We start from the raw sequence: 18,435 nt of genomic DNA on the forward strand, positions 1-18,435 counted from the left end.
GTAGACTGAACTCATGTAATTGGTAGGATATATGTCATCATTCAATCTTGTTGTCCGCCTAAAAGTTACAATCAACTATGATATACTCCCTCCGTCCGCCAAAAGTAGACCATTTTTACTATATTGGGCGTCCGCAAAGAGTATACCACTTTCCTTTTATGGAAATAGTCCCACCACCCACTTTAATCTTTTATCCTTACTAACACTCTTTATTTACAAAAAAACCACCCCAAATTCAATCTCAACCACACATCTAATAAAGTGGTGGGACCCTTTCTCCACTACATCAATATCATCACCAATTTTATTAAATCCCGTGCCCAACCAAAGTAGTCTACTTTTGGCGGACGGAGGGAGTAGCTCTTTTCAATTTGAGGGTCCCACTCTTCTTCCCAAACTCGGGGCTTTTCAAATAGGATACCGGTTCAAATTTCATCATGATTGATATTTTTTCCATTCCACCTAATTTTAATTAGTTTTTTTTTTTTTTTTTTTTTAAAAATTTGTTACAACCAAAGAAAGGAAAAAACCCACTCACACTCTAGCTCCTAGGGTGACTCGAACCCCCGACCTATTGGTAGTATTTAATATTTAAAATGTATTTGACAATAAAGTTAATAGAATGAGTAAAATGAAAAAAATCATTCTATATAAGAGAATAAATCAACTTAATTGGGACGGTCCCGGATAAAATAATGATCAAATTAATTGGCACGAAGGGAGTAGATTGTACTCCATACGTCCTATTAAAATTAGCTTGATTTCCATTTAGAATATTTTACTAAAACTGATTCATTTTTTAACTCTTAAAAAATTGTGGACTATATTCCTTGTATTTAACTTATACATTCTCTTTAATTTTCGTGTCCATAAGAATATCTAAATTCAACCTTACGTTGGACAAGAGTTCTGTATACAAACTAAAAAAGAGTATCTACAAGAAATATATTTGAAATTTAAAATTTCTAAATTCTAATAATATGATGCAAAAAGATGATGGCAATTTTGAGTTGATAATTGTCTCTTAGAACTCTCACTATTTTATTATGTGATTCACGCCCTCCTCCGATTAAAAACAACTCAAAATAACTCTTACTATTAGTGTTAGTAGTGACAAATCTATATATATATATATATATATATATATATATATAAAAGTAAAATAAGTTCTATCCTACGTGGCGTAATAGAATCACTCTATTCTAATTTTCCTCAATTCTCATTCATTCTTACTTTTTCTAAATTTTTAATCAACAAATTTCTATATATATATATATATAAAAGTAAAATAAGCTCTATCCTACGTGGCGTAATAGAATCACTCTATTCTAATTTTCTTCAATTCTCATTCATTCTTATTTTTTTTAAAATTTTTAATCAACAAATTTCTATATATCTAATTTCGAACCTATCATCAACAAATTTCTATATCTAATTTCTATGCATTAATTATATCCCAATCATATATATCTAATTTCGGCCTCATGCAGCCACGTTTGAGCTCTTATTTTATTTACTTCAACCTATCATCTTTATTATAAATAGACTCAAATTCTTAAATAAATCTCAAATTCTTAGATCAATTACTTTCTTATGTATTTTAATCTTAATCTAAATATATATTTAAAAAAAATTATATTACCATGATAATTTATTAATATTATTTTAATTCAAATAAAAAATATTAAAATATAAAAATTACTAAATGTTTGTATCTATGTAGGATTATACCCACCGAAACCAGTTTTTAGTCATGGACAACTCTACGTGGAAATCTCAAGAGTCACTAGAAAAAGAGGTTTAAAGATTTTAGTATGTGATGAGAGTGGTCAATTGGTCATACGCAAGACACAACAACTAATGCTGTGTATGATGAAATTTTCGATAGATTATGAGGTAATTGTAAATTTAATATTTTATTCAAACTTTAAAAGCTTTAAGTCATTAACGATATTATTTAAAATATTTTTTTTCTTATGTTTTGCTAGGTTGATTTGATATGTGTGGGCTGCTTGTGCTTGGAGGGAAGAAAGGTGCAATAAATCCCATCATATTTTTTCATGTTCATAGGTAAAATATGTTAAATGAGGATAGTTGAGCCGGGTCGGTTTGGAGACTATGGTTAGGCCGGAGTTCTTGAAACTGACCTTCCCGTTCCTCTTTCCTTTTCTTTTTATTTTTGTTTTAGATGAGTACTCTTTTTTCCTTCTACGGTTTTTTTACCGGGATTTCCGTAAAAGGTTTTAATGAGGCTCGGCCCTTAGTTTGCTTCTTTTGTGCTTTCAAGGGTTTCTTAGGTTTTTCTTTTCTTTTATATATAATCGCATTATAATAATGTGTTATATGAGGATGGATATATTTCATCTTTTACTCTATCATGTTTCGGCTTGGGACTTCTTTAAGCATCGGAAATTTCTAAAATCATCATAATCAGATTGAATTGGTGGAAGTGTCTAAAATTAGTTTCATACAATTACCTTCTGAGTTGAGAGAATTGTTTGACTAAATATTAGTAAAAATATATTTAGTTAACATTTTTTACTTTAAAACCAATTTATTTAATGCTTTATTTTAGTGAAAAAAATCATCAAATAAAAAATATACTGAATAATTACAAATATTTATATATTTTCATTTATTTCCGTCGATTTTCAACGGGTTACCGACTAGTTATAGAATCAAAGAACTTTTAGACTCACGACACCGAGAAAGGGACAGAAACTTCTGGATAATTTCCTTGATAAATAATTGGCTAAAGTCATTTTCATTAATATTACTATAGTATTTTTTTAGGCATAATATCTATATATATATATATATATATATATATATATATATGGAGAGGTTCAGAAAAGAACCATAAATAAAAAAAGAACGAAGAATCATTTTCAGCCATTCGATTATCAAGATCTACGGTGGATGCATCATCTTGTTGGACGACCATGAGATCTTGTGTTCATATGCAACCAAAAAAGTCAACAGCTTCAAATCAGAAACACAAATAAAAAGAAACAAAAAGAAAAACAATAAACGCCTGAAATACTGCCCAGTTCTATCAGAAATATTAAAGAAATTTCTAATCAATCCCCGGCAACGGCGCCAAAAAATTGATCACTAATTTCTTAGCACAAAATACCGCAACTAACACAGTGCAATTGTAGCAAATAATCAGTAATCGAGTATCGTATCCACGGGGACTGATAAACAAAATAACCCTAGCTACTCCCTAAACAAACTATCACATTAGACAGACAAACATAATATGAAGAAGATTTATAAATTAAAACTAAACTCAACTAGCAGCAAATAAAATTTAAGAGGAAAATTCAGATAATGAAAATGACTGATCCTAGGGTAGTAAATTCATTAACTAAATCCACATAATCAATCTATTTATCCTATTAACCAGTTTAATCCAGCTATGATGACAAATCACTTAATTAATCAATTACTCTCGGTAGAGCATCAACGATCGTAGATTAGTAAATTATCTATCTCCGCTAGGTCTCAAGAAAATCCACTAACTCCCAAAAGCACATAAGAATAGCTCTCTATGATCTACCGATCTCCGCTAGGTCTCAAGGTTAAAATCATATCATGAATCCGCTAAACAGTTATCTCCACTAGATCTCAAACCGAATAGCTACACATGCAAATTATTGGCCAGATAATTCACATGAATTCAAGAACCATGAATTATGAATGATAAACTAGAACGCAAATAAATATTAACAAAGTAATCACATGAATTCAATTAACTATTTACAAACCCTAGAATTAGATTAAAAACTTAGCCAGATATAATAAAAGAAAACATAAACATAATTAAAAAAGACAGCAATTGAAAGAACTGAATTAAATAAAATTGAAAGAATGATCTTGAATCTTCAATCCTTGCAGAAATCCAATCCAAGCTCTAAAAACTGAAAAATAATAAAAAAAATAAAAGCTATAGAACTTAAAACTAAAGTTGAGAACCCTAAATAGGTCAAAAGAGGACCTATATATAGGCACATGAGATAAATACAATGTAGAACTCGAAAATAGTGATAAAATCTGAAAATCCCGCAAAATCCCGAAAATTCGAAAAAATTCCCGTCGAGCACTATTCACTACTTGCGCACGACTTTCTTGTTTCAGCCATATTTCTCTCGTCCGGATTTTGATTTCAGAACCGTTTAAGCCTAAGAACTCGTATCGAGACGAACTACAACTTTCATTAAGACCAATAGTCCAAATTTGAACTACATATTTCTGTAAAATTCATCAAAGTACGAACAAGTATTATATTTCACAAGATAAAATAATTTAAGCACAAAACAATCATCAAACACTCAATTCCCTATAAAATTGACATCATATGAATATTAAAAACCATGGAAACATGCTATCAATCTTGTCTAACAATTGTAATTAAAATATATACAACATTCAAGCCCTAGTTAGATTAATTTCAAAATAAAAGCTTTAATTGAATTCAAGCTAGCACTTAAATAGAATTAATAATCTATATGTATAAACATAAATTCAACAAACTTTAAACATAAAATCTAACATATCATCAAATTCTTAATTCTTAAATTTTAAGAACTATATAAAAAAACACCCCCTATAGAAATTAGAAATTGATATCTAGTAACCAGAAAATAAATGCACCAGGCAGGAAGTTTGGCTCTCCATGCAAAAAGAGTTCCATGACGTGGAGGTTGTTTTTGACAAGTCAACAAAATGATTAAATGAAGCCGTTTTTTTAGACTGCATTACTTAATTATTATTTATTTTTATTATTTTGTGAAAGACAACCTGTTTAATATCTACATGTACACTTTATTATTTTGACAAAATAACACGTTATATTTCAGCACAGCTCTAATAATAAAATTGATATAAACTGAAAATATTAGAATATAGATTCGTTGATTAAACTTTAAAATTAGGATAGATTCGTCGATCACAGAATCTAGCTAATTTTTTCACTTGGTGCAAATTGATATTAACCAAAAGAATATTAATCCAAATTAACTTGTTCACGAAGGAATCCTCCGCAATCCGCACCCTCATTTCTTTGACTGGAACATTTAGAAGGCAACTCTAAACATTTGGTATGTAATGATTTAATTTTTCTTTCTCTTATTTTCCATTTCTCCCTTGACCTATGTTTTCTCTTTTTTCTATATACATATACTGGTACACATACATCCCATCCCATTTGTTTAGAAAAGATGGGCTGCATCAACAGCAGCGATATTTTAAAATTGTGATATTAATAATTGACAATTTGCAAAGACATATAAATTGAGATTGTATAATTAACAATCAATATATCCTACCATTTCCGGATCCCTTCATATATATACTAGATTTGGCTCTTCAGGAGACAAGTATAATTATCTATATTTCATGTTCCACTTTGTATTCTCTAGATTTATATATGGTTCAACTTTGTATTTCATATTCCACTTTATATATAGTATTTATTTTTATGTTCCATGCACTTTGTATTTTGAATGCTACTTAAGTCTATTTCATATTCTTGTTTGTGAAACTGGTGAACAGCTAGCAAGCTTAAGCTAGCTTTGTAAAGCTGATGCTCACTAAATATAGTGTGCCACACATAATTGCGAATCCGCTTGCAAAATCAATTTCTAATAGATGACACGTTTTGTCTGTCATCTATTAGCATTTTTCTTGTAGTATATCTCATTTATTAATGAAGAAAGAAAAAAAAAATCCAAGAGCCAGAGGATCGGAAGAAGAAAGAGAAAAAATGGTTGTGCCTTTTAATTACATCATGCAAAACCTGGAGCTAGAGAGAGAGAGAGAGAGAGAGAGAGAGAGAGGAAGATAAAAGAAAGAGAAAAAAAATGGTTTTGCTTGCTTTCGAGATATACCAAACTAACATGAGTTGATCCACTTCCGCATGCGGAAACCCCATCCGTGCCCTAAACCTTAACAAAATTAAAATTGAACAATAAATTAAGAATAATATGATGAATGAAGATATACAGTGCCTGGGGAGAAAAAACACTTCCAAAAAAAAATAAAAACTGAAACGAAAAAAAAAAAAAAAAACTAGAGCCATATATCTAAATCTATAGTTATGTTGCAGCCGGGGATTCATCAAAAAAGGAAACTAAACAACAGCATAAGTAGGAGAAGGAAACATATGATATGATCGATATATAGAGGAGGAGGTTCACAAATGTGAACCGTTAGAACCATTTTCAGTTATTTGATCACTAAGATCCACGATGAATGCACCAGCTTGATGGATGGATCCATCAATCCCTCCTCTGCCCCTCTCCAAATCTATAGTTATGTTGCAGCCGGGGATTCTACCCAGAACCATTTCTAATCAATTTTTACATTATAGCAAAATAAATCATATCCTACGTGGCATCGTATAATCACTTCATATCCAACATATCCATTTAATTATAAATCCTACATATATTATAGCAAAATAAATCTTATCCTACGTGGCATAGTATAATCACTTCATTCTAATTTTCCTCAATTCTCATTCATTCTTATCTATTTATATATTTCTAATCAATTTTTACATTATAGCAAAATAAATCATATCCTACGTGGCATCGTATAATCACTTCATTCTAATTTTCCTCAATTCTCATTCATTCTTATTTATTTATACATTTAAAAACTATTAAATAATCATATATGAATTTATAGATAAATTCTATACTATTAAATAATCGTATAAAATTATTATATAAAGTCTGTACTATTAAATAATTGTATAGAACTATTAGATAAACCCAACATATCCATTTAATTATAAATCTTACATATCCATTTGATTATCGGAACCCAGCCAAATTAAAACACATTAGCACTTCGAGGGTCCATTTGTCTGTTTTCAAACGCCTGAAATCTCTCACACTCTCATACCAACTTTTCTTATATATATAAACTCAATGACCAACAAGAACTCATCGTGCCTCACAATCCACCATTTTTTTACCCGAAAAATTTCACTTAATAAAATGATGGCATCCAGAATATGAATCCTTATACCCACTTAATTGAGATTGTTCCAAGTGTAACTAAAACTTAAATAAAGTATATCAATAAATCAATCCACGAAAAGCAATCAATTCAAATGTCAATTCAGTTTTTAGAAAAGATATTCTTCAACTAAATGTTATAAATAAATAAAATACATATGCCTATGCCCAATCTATCTATATATATATAATAGCAAAATAAATCATATCCTACATATGGCGCCATATAATCACTATATTTTAATTTTCTTCTATTTTCATTCATTCTTATTTTTTTTTTCTAAATTATTAATCAATTTTCATATCTAAAAAAGATTTATATTTGTATTTTATTTTATTATATAATATTAATTTAAATTTATCACATCATACTCACAAATTAATATGTATAATACGTTTATATATAGATGTATTTACTTAAATAATTAACTATATATATATATATATATATATATATATATATTTCAAATTTGATGATGTTGTTTAAAGTTTGAGACGAGATTGTTCTCATAACTTAATTATAGTTTCACAAATTCTAGAGAAAATGATACTCACAAGTAAGTTATAATCTTCAAGCTCCATACAAGATGATGTTCAAAATTCAGATGTGGTATTTCAAACTCCAAAGAATATGATTTTCAAAATTTTGACGTTCAAATGTTATATGTGGTCTTTAGAGCTTCATATGATTATCTGGTTTTATTAGGTCCATATGAGATGATACTCAGATGACATATGTTTAGTTAAATTATTTCTTATTCGTTAAATTTAAAGAATTTGAACAAACTCAATACTCCCTCCGTCCCCCAAACACCTTCCTAAGAGAGGATGACATGAGTTTTAATAAAAGTTAGTTATATATTTGATAAGTTGAGAATGAGTCCCACAAAAAGTGAAATTATAAGGGTGATAGTTAGTGAAAGTGGAGAACGAGTCCCACAAAAAGTGAAATTGTAAGAATAATAATTAGTGAAATTGTTTTCAAAAATATGTTAGGAAGATGTTTTGGGGACGAACCAAAAAAAAAAGAGGAAAATGTTTGAGGGACGGAGAGAGTAAATATTATCGATATACGATTAACAGCAGATGCGACACATCAATCGTACATCATATCATACTTTAAATTTGCATATTTTTTTCTTCTAAAATCTTCAATCCGACATCAACTTTTTATAAACTTCATCAAATGAATATTTATATAAAAATGTATTTCTATTATCACAACCTACATTTAATTGGCGAAAGTGATTAAGATTAATATTATTTCAAATATTGTATTACTAATTTAATTTGATCATATCAAATTAATTAAAGAAATAATTTATATATATATATATATATATATATATATAAACTATTTCATATGCTATAGTAATAACATAAAATAATTATAAATGATGACATAAAATGATTTCCGTCGAATTTCGACGGGTTTGACGCTAGTTAAAATGTAAAACTATCAAATATTATGGAATTTTTCTAAATTACATTAAAACGTTAAATATTACAAAAAAAAATAGTAATGTATATTACGAAATCTAAAAAATTAAATTTTAGCAATCTTACTATAATTAACACGAACACAATATTAAAGACGTGTACAAAAAAGCTTCTATATTCTAATTTGGTGTGTACCACTCTTAATTTCTTATAATTTTTAATTATATTTTCTTTAATTTTAATTTATTAATATTATAAAAAGATAATTAATAAGGGTTCACTCATCCAATTATGATTTATAATTATTTTTTATATATTTATTTGAAATAATAATTGATTATTTGGGTTCATTAATTCAAAGTTAGGGTATATAATTTGTTTAAATTTTAATTTTTAGTAATAAATATTAATTATTATTATATTATAAACTTTAATTAATATTTATCATTGAAAAATTAAAATTTTAAAAAATTATATACCCTAACTTTGAATTAATGAACTCAAATAATCTATTACTAATACAGATAAATATAAAAAAAATAATTATAATTTTTTTCTAATGTAGTAAATTTAATAATGGAAGCATTAATTTGTATAATAAATGCAATAATTTTAATGGTTATAATGTTCTCACGAAATTGTGGTTCTCACTAGAATCACATCATATATATATATATATATATATATATATATATATATATGTTAGAATAAAAATACATTTTTTTCTGTAAAATAGGAACCACTTTCAACCCTTAGATCATCAAGATCTACGGTTGATTCATCACCTTGTTGGATGAATTCAGGTCCTGAGTTCGAATCCCAAAGGTAGCGAAAAATTTATTTTTCGCAATTCATACCTTTATGCAGTGAATTCATACGTGTTCAACATAAAATAAATACATTTTAATGCGTTTTTATTTTATACAAAAAAAGTGTTTTTATTCTAGCACACCCCTATATATATATATATATATATATATATATGTGTGGAATAGTTTCAATGAGATCTCTCATATATTGTGAGATTTTAGATTGATTTGTAGGTGTTAATTGATTTAATTTATTCTATGGCTGATATTTATTTGGAGGTTGAAATTTTTTACATGAGTTCAAATTCAGGAGGGAATGAAAATCTTTTTATTTTTCATCACTATATATTGACTTATTCATTAGTTTTATTTCTCACGAAAAGTTAATTACGTTAATGAATAGATAAAGAGACATAAATTAGTGAATCATTACTAAAAATAAATTATGATCTATTTCCGTGAACGAATTAAAATACTGTAACAAATTAGATTATATTTTTGTAGACGAGGAGCAACAAGAACAAATAATTGGCCAATTACTTTCCCGATAAACAAAAAACCCTAATTCAATAATCGCAGTGAAACCTTAAATGGGCAACACGAAATTTGGAGGGTTGGTAACAAAAATCAACAGTTTTTTTCATTTTTAATAATTTTTTCACAATTTGAACTTGTATCTTGATTATCTATCCCGTTTGCGTTTGTCTTGCTATTCTCTATGGGTATCTCTAATGGAAAGAAGAATTTAATCTAAAAATTTGGGTTAGTTGTGAAGAGCCGATGGCAGTTATTATCGTTTGTGGAAGTTGTCCTAAACTGACGTGGCATGGTCCTTAGCCAGTAATTTAACTTTTTCACCAAAATTGATGCTCGCTAAAAATAGTCCACCACGCATAATTACCATATTATGCATGAAGGAATCAAAAAAACAATTAGTTAATTACTTACTAACCAGTTGATTTCCAAATGAAAAACCCAACCTAGAGAGAGAGAGAATTAGTATAATTGCCTCACTTTTTCTCTTTAATTTCCTTCAGACATGTATCATGTCAGGAGAAAAAATGGTAATAACTCTTAAGACTTACAAATCATAGCTTTTCATTGACTTTATCATTTTCTTATTTAATGTGGGGATGGGTGTTTAATGTGGGGATGGGTGTTGGTGTTGCCAATCACGCGAACACTAATAGCTAGCTGCTGGGCCTCCTAAAATTCGAATTGAATATTTATTGCTTTCATCTAATTAGCCCAAGAATTAATTATTAGCCCAAACAATGCTTTTTAGTTTTGGATTTTGACAGGTCCAAATATTTGGTAAGTTCGAAACAATTAAACAAAAGGCCCAATTTGACCCACAAAAAAAGAGCGTCTTCCAAAGTTTTCATTGCACAGCACACTATATTTTTTTCCCATAATTAAGTTATGGATTCCCTTTTTCTTTATTTACTTTTATTAATATTTATTGATATTACTGAGAATTTCTCATATTCTTCATAAAAACTTTTCATAATATTCTTGTAGTTGCTTTCTTGAGTTATCTTATGTATTGATCGACTCAATATATATATATATATATATATATATATATATATATATATATATATATATATATATATTATAACTATCCACTCACCTCTAAGAATTAATTTTTCATTCATTAATAAAATTCATATGATGATGATTTGTTTAGATTTGATCATGCAAACAAGTAGAGTTGGCAAACTCCAGCTGTACTAACATACCACTTGTATTAAATTATATAAATAATTACGAATTTAGGCTCTCAATATTACGTGCATATTGTATAATTAATTAATTAATCATCAATTAAAACAATAATTATAGAGATTACACGTAGAAGAAATATGATCAATAAGCTTGTTCACATTAAGATTTACAATAAGAATCCATATATGAAGATGCTGAATAAGTATATTGAAATATAGCACCATGTCATGATTTCCAACTATATAATAGTTTGTGTTTTTTGTGTTGGAATTGTGCTGCAGAATATTTAATAAAATTTAATGTTTTCTAGAGTGTTGGCATGGGATTGTGATATATAATATAGAATATAGTTTGTTTTCTTTGGCAAATCGAACCATGACTACAACTTTCGGAATAAATTTTGTTTTTTGCATTGGGATTGTTTTCAGTTGAGATTGTGCTGCACAAGTTATTATAGTGGGATTTGTTTTTTATGAATTGGATTGTTTTTTGGGGATGGCTGTAGAAATTACAGTTTTGGAAATTTGGAATAGAATTTGTTTTTTCTGTTGGGACTGTTTTGTGTCAAGATTGTGCTGTAGTATTTAAAATAAGTAATTTGTTTTTTGTGTTGGAATTGTGCAGAATATAGAATAATAATGCTTTAATTCTCGGTAGTTTCTTCCGAAATGCGACAAGAGCAGATGCATGCCCAAATGGCTCTATAAATACTTAGGAATCCTAAATTTGATTCCACCAACACCATTACACCAACACACAGTAACACACATAGAAATTAAATCTCATTAAATATGAGTGGTTCATTGGATTTAAGGTATGTGTGCATGTTCTTCATCAACATTCTCAAATCATTCACTCATCAAAATTGGGATGCTTTTGATGTAACAACCACTTTGAACAAGTTTGTGATTCTCTTCATCATTTTCCTTCTCCTCTCCTTCTTCTCCATCAGAATCTCAGTGAGCCCTTTTTGTGTGATTGAGGTGAGATTCCAGAATCTTTGTCGCATTGTCTTCATCTCCTTTTTCGTCTCACTAATCCTCCCACAGAGTGCATGCTGGTGTTATTTTGTAGGGCTTTGGCTCTCAACTTATGAGAGCTTCTCACTCGTATTCCATGGCTTCCTTCGAAACTTGCAAGCAATTCTGTCTAGGAGCCCTTCTTGTAACATTGGTGCCGCTCGAACCGATTTGGAGACGGGCAGATCATCTTAAATGATCTATATATTAGTGTAATGAGGCTTGATATAGCTAATACTCGTATCACGTGTTTGAAGTAGTGATTAACTACATCATCAAATGTCACTAATTTTTATGAGACACATAATAGCTACCAAGCCTCGTCTGATCACTAGTGGAATATTTTTTTTTGTAGTAACAAAACTATAAAGATGTCATCAAAATTATAATGAAAATTCGTGGAATTATCATGTAGGATAGATGATTGTTATGGTGTGACACACACATTTATACTTAAAATCGTACAATTCATGTAAAATTACTAAATAAAATAAAAAATAATTGTATATAAATAACAATGTTTTATATACACATATTACATTTATTAATGACTATTCACAATCATAATTACAATTTCAAACGATTGGAGTGAATTGTGCCATAAAACATATAATGAGTGTGAATACATTTATTGTGTAGTGTTTTTTATGTATTTGTTGAATTGTAAATCCAAAAAATAAAGAATTTAGAAAATTAAGAATATAGTGATTCTAGAGTGTCACATAAGATTTAGAATTGATGTGAGCTCTCCAATATGTTCTCCTTTATATAATACTATATACTAATACTCCGTCCGTCCACCATCAATATTTTCTTTTTGCTATTTTAGTGTGTCCACAAAAAATGTTCTCTTTCCATTTTTAAACACTACCCCACAACACAATTTATTAAAGTGGGACCCAAACTCAACTTCTCCACCACATATTTTTAAACACTATCCCACAATAACACCTTTAACGTGAGACTCAATCTCCACTCACAATCAAACTCCACTCCTCTTCCACATATTTTTAAACACTATTCCTTATAAATATTTATTGTGGGACTCAAACTCCAATCACAATACATTTCTCTAACTTTTCTTATAACTCGCACCAAGAATAGTGGGGAACATTGATCATGGATGGAGGGAGTATAAAAAGAGCCTTGGGCGCAACCTGTGGATTATCTATTTTACCCCTATTATATATTTTATATTATATATTATATATTTTATTTTATATTATATCCTATTATATATTCTAAGATTAATTTGATTAATTACAAACACTATAGATTATAATATTTAGTACTTTATCACAATTAACATCCACATATCATTTATTAAAAAAAATCCACAAATCATTTAATGCCAATTAGAATTAGATGCTAATTATAAATATTTATAAACAATATATATAAATACTATATAAATACTAATTGATTTTGCTTTTGTAATATCTTTATTGATTGATTGATTAATAAATAATAATGTTAATTGAGATATATACATGTCATTTATAATTATAATTTGTAATTTAAAAAAAAATATAAAATGAAGAATGATTGCAAATAAAGATTCTTTATTTGAGAAATTTTCAAATGTTAAAATGTTAGATTGTCGTGTAAGAGAGAAAATATTTTCGTATTGTATATAAGATTGTTTTAATGGTCATATTATATGAAATTGTCATTATATAAATTATTTATTTAATTATTTTAATTTGATCAACCAATTATATTAAATTTTAGTTGGAATAATAGAAATATTTTATTATATCAATTTTCAATTGTTGAAATTTTATAAGTAGTCAAAGTGGAATTGTAGATTTTAGAAAAATAAGAAAAAGAAAATATGTAATTTTGGCATAAGATATGATGAAGGATTGGCGTGCTACATTTTTTGTTAATCTTATAATTCATATCATGTGAAGCTTGTAAGATTATAATTGACTGTTGAGTACCATCTCGCTAGGAACTTGAAAGATGATGTTCACAAGTTAACTTTGGTGTTTCAATCTCCTTATGATGCTTAAAATTGAGTTCTAGACTTTATGAACATCTCATTTCGAGTTTGAAAGTTGAGAACTCAATCTTAAGCATTATATGAAGATTGAAATATTATAACTGACAGCTTGTGGCACCTTATTTGTAGTTTGAAAGATCATTGTCCAAGTTTAATTTGAGCATCATCTTGTTTGAAGCTTGATAAATCATCTATGACTTATGAATATTATCTCATTTTGAACTTAAAAGACCATAATTGAGTTCTCGTCCAAAACCTGTAAACTAATGGTAAGGTCCGTTTAAAATTTAAATACTCATACTCATCCAAAATTCAATTTAAAAGTGTTAGCTCTGATTCCCGTGATTTAATACCTACTAATTATTCAAACATAGTATTTAAATATATAAGTTTTTTTTTTTGTAATTATGATTATCCGTCTCAATGCATATTCAAACTTTATGGTTTAAATACTAATAATAAATAATACTAATACGAGATTTAAAAAATAGAAAAAAATTCATTAAGCATGTAGATAAACATTTAAAACAGTCTATAATGTGCATACTGGTACTCATTCCAAATCTAAATAACCGAACACATTTAAATTAATAAATATAATTTTAATTATTTGTCTCAATACTATAATCGAACATTAGAAAATTATATGCATTAATAATAGTATAAAACAAAGATTAAAAAAAGAAAGAAAAATTCAACATGGGGATGTCGATTAATATTCGGACACTTTTAAAATTTATGTATAATCGAACACCTTATATAACGTCTTTATTGATTAATAATTATTAATATCAATCAAAATATGCCATTTATAATTAAAAAAATAAAATAGAGAATGCTTGTAAAAGAGAAGATTTAAGAAGAATTCAAATTGTAAAATTTTAAATTGTGATATGAGAGTTAATAGGCAAAAATGCCCACATCCTTAAGTTTGATTGTAAAAATGCCCTAAGTTATAAAACAAAGCATTTTATGCCCTATTTATGTGAAGTATCTATATTACCTTTTGATGTTGATGGGGTTGCTTGGTTTTTTGTGAAAGTCTTAAATATTTGACCGATTTGACAATCATCAGTTATAAAAGTCAACGATTTGACAATTATCAGTCAAAAGTACATATGATCGGTGGGTGGCTAGATCATGTGTCCGCCCGAGCGGACACATGATTTTATCGGCCGGACACATTATTTGGGTGGCAGATCATGTGTCCGCCTGGTAAAATCATGTGTCCGCCCGGGCACCCAGATTATGTGTCCGGCCGGTAAAATCACGTGTCCGCCCGGTTGAACACATGATATCAATCTAGCCATCCACCGGTCATATGTATTTTTAACTGATAGCTGTCAAATCGTTGACTTTTATAACTGATAGCTGTCAAATCGGTCAAATGTGTAAGACTTTCACAGAAAATCAAGCAAATTCATCAAATCAAAGGGTATTTAAAGAATATGGCATAGAATGCTTATATTTATAAAAGATGACATTTTTACTATAGAACTTAAGGAATATGGTAGGGCATCAAATCCTATTGCACTCATTCTACAAATTTGAATTTTTTAAAATAAAAACTGGTTAATTCGATTAATCAGTTAAATTTGGATAAATTGAGAAATCGTGGATTAACCGGTCCAATAACCGATTCGATTACCGGTTAGGGAAATGGCCCTTAACCGGTTCCGATTAACCGATAAATCGGTTCGGTTTTAATCGAACCGACCAATTTATCAGCCCTAGAATATGGCATTTTAAATTTTCACTCGAGAGAAAATATGTTTCAATATTACATACTCCATCTCATAATAAAATTTACTCCCTCCGTCTCACTCAAATAGGCTCATTTTTTATTTTAGATTGTCCCGCTTCAATAGGCCCAATTTTAATATGGAAATGTTTAGGGTTTTTATTAAGTAACAATAAGGCAATAATACTATTTAGTTTTTTGTATTATTAAAATATTAATTTTTGATGAACTACACACCATTTAACTATCAAAAAACGAGTTTTTTAATCTCCATGAGCCTATTGGCTTGGGATAGAGGAAGTACAAAAGAAATACAAGTTATAACTTGTACCGTTTGACACGAATTATACAAAAGGTAATTAAGTTACTAAAATCGTAGTTCAGAAATATTCGGTGTGTAGACCGATAGCGTCGAGATAAGCACCGCTGCGGCCATGGAAGCCCACCACCTTTCTATTGCAGCCGCCGGAATTCATGGACGTGAAATATGTGCCGATTTCAGCACCCACGGGGCCGTATCTGCCCTTATTCGTCATAAAACTCAATGCCGTCACCACATTCAAGCCCTCCGCCGCCACTCCATTAAATCCTTCAACACCAATTAGGTATTCATCTTCCTCGCAAAACACAATCTGACAACCACCAAATCCGATCATTTTATTTTTACTGAAAACTTACACGATACGTAAGAAATGAAAAAAGCTTACCATCTTCGAAATGCTGAATTCCTTCAAGTGCACATCCCCTTCACAATAACCCCCATGAAATGGAGACAGAAAAGCCGAGCCGTCGCTCTTAAGGTAGCTGAATCGGACGGCCGATAGGGCCCCCGTATCCACGCGCACGCACGCGTGGACGCCTTTCACGGCGGCGAAGACGCCGTCGTCCCAATCCCGGCCGCCGCTCCCGCCCATCGCCGCCGCACTGCGCGGCGGCAGGAGGAAACGGGGAACGCAACTGGAGGCATTCTCGGAAGGCTGTTTCTTGAGCTGAATCGAAAGAGGCTTCACGTAAAGCCCAATGGCTTCGACATATTGGCCGCAGCGGCCGTGAAATCCCGTCACCGCAGCGCCGTTTGCGATCAACGAGAATGGGGTGGGCCCGGGTTTGGTTCCGAATGGTCCGTATTGATTTTTGTTGGTGTGGAAGGTGAGGGTGCAGACATTGTCTGGTTCCATATGCTCGACTTTCCCAAACGTCCCACTTATTCCAATCAGGAATTCTGAAGGGTAATCGATTCTGATCTGAAATTAGATATAGTATTATATATAGAGACATGCAGAGTGAAATAAATACGAGTATGATTATTGTAATTTGAGATGGAGAAATGAATTTTTGCATACACGAGGGAATGCGTCACCACCGTGGCCGCCGAATTTGGCGGAGTAATCGTCGGCCTTAAACATAAGGGAATCGATTATCCAACCGCAGCCAATGATAATTTTTTTGATAGCGCCTCCTTCTGGTTTGTAGCTCCATTGACGGGCCGTGTCGGAGTGGCATCCCCATGGCCCCAAAGCGATCTCTCCCACACAACTGCACTCTTTTTCCTGCACAAATTCTCCAAGTTTAGTTGAATATGTATGCATGTCTCACAAATAAAGTGTGTGTGTGTGTGTGAGAGAGAGAGAGAGAGAACCATGAGATTTGATTGTATTGTACTAGACTACTACTAGTAGAAGATATGGTGTTAAGAGGGTAAATTGGGTTAGATATTTAATGTATGCGAAAAGAGGATGATATGATGGGGAGGTTTGGCGATTACGATGCCCGAGGAGAGATTCTGTAAACTCTTTGCTTGTACGAGTATATTTGATGCGCGCATGCTTTATTAACTACTTGCTTGTTTTATGCGCATCAGCCCTTTTGAGAAATCTATATAGCTAGTTGCCACTCAAAAAACTAAAATTAAAAACAGAAATATCTAACCCTTTCACGGTTTCACCAAAATTTTCATTTTTAGGGGTGTTTGGTTTTGGGTAAGGGATTAGTCAATATAGTTAGTAAACTAGATAATTAGCGTGGATAAATATGTGTTATTAATATTGGTTGGTTGTTTGTTATTATGATTAATTAATCATGATTTTCGTTTGGTATCTATATTTCTAGGTTAGATAATTAAGCTTAAAAATAGACACAATTGCAGGGCCGTATTAATTATCCTGCGTAATCTGAGGGGAAAGGCGGTACTAATTATCCTGCATAATCTGGATTTTTAGCTCAGGACCGTCCGCAACTCGGCATAAATGTTATAGAATACCAAACTCTTTACTACTCTGTATTAACTTAACTAATATGCTGTAAAACCCAAAACCAAACACGCATTTTCATGTCCCATTTATTATACATTCTAAATAATTGATCCTCGTTTACATAACATCGTAACTTCATTTTACATCTCATTCTTATAAATGATATTCATTTACTACTTTACAAAATTATGCCACTTTATTATCAATGGGACTGAATAAGTAATATGGAAAAAGGGGAATAAATTAATTGAGAAATGTGTTTTAAGCGTAAAAGAGATTTCGCATAAGCCAATGTATTATGGAGTTAGTGCTGTGTTGGGTCTAGGGCTGAGCAAAATCGAATCAAATCAAACTGAAAATAAAAGTTTGGTTCAATTTTTGTACATGAAATCGTATAATTTGGGTTAGAAAAA

At 30.0% G+C, this 18,435-nt stretch overlaps 1 protein-coding gene across 1 annotated transcript; it reads right to left on the minus strand.

Moving 5' to 3' along the window:
- Positions 1-16,144: 16,144 nt before the first annotated feature.
- On the minus strand, positions 16,145-17,359 carry LOC130994538 (agglutinin-like). Its single transcript, XM_057919580.1, has 3 exons — positions 17,114-17,359; positions 16,478-17,014; positions 16,145-16,402 (listed from the first exon to the last, which is right to left on the minus strand). Exons 1-3 carry the CDS (start codon positions 17,357-17,359, stop codon positions 16,151-16,153), a joined length of 1,035 nt encoding a protein of 344 aa, XP_057775563.1. The 3' UTR covers positions 16,145-16,150.
- Positions 17,360-18,435: the final 1,076 nt, after the last annotated feature.

The sequence above is a fragment of the Salvia miltiorrhiza genome, chromosome 7, assembly GCF_028751815.1.
Source record: "Salvia miltiorrhiza cultivar Shanhuang (shh) chromosome 7, IMPLAD_Smil_shh, whole genome shotgun sequence".
NCBI lineage: Eukaryota > Viridiplantae > Streptophyta > Magnoliopsida > Lamiales > Lamiaceae > Salvia > Salvia miltiorrhiza.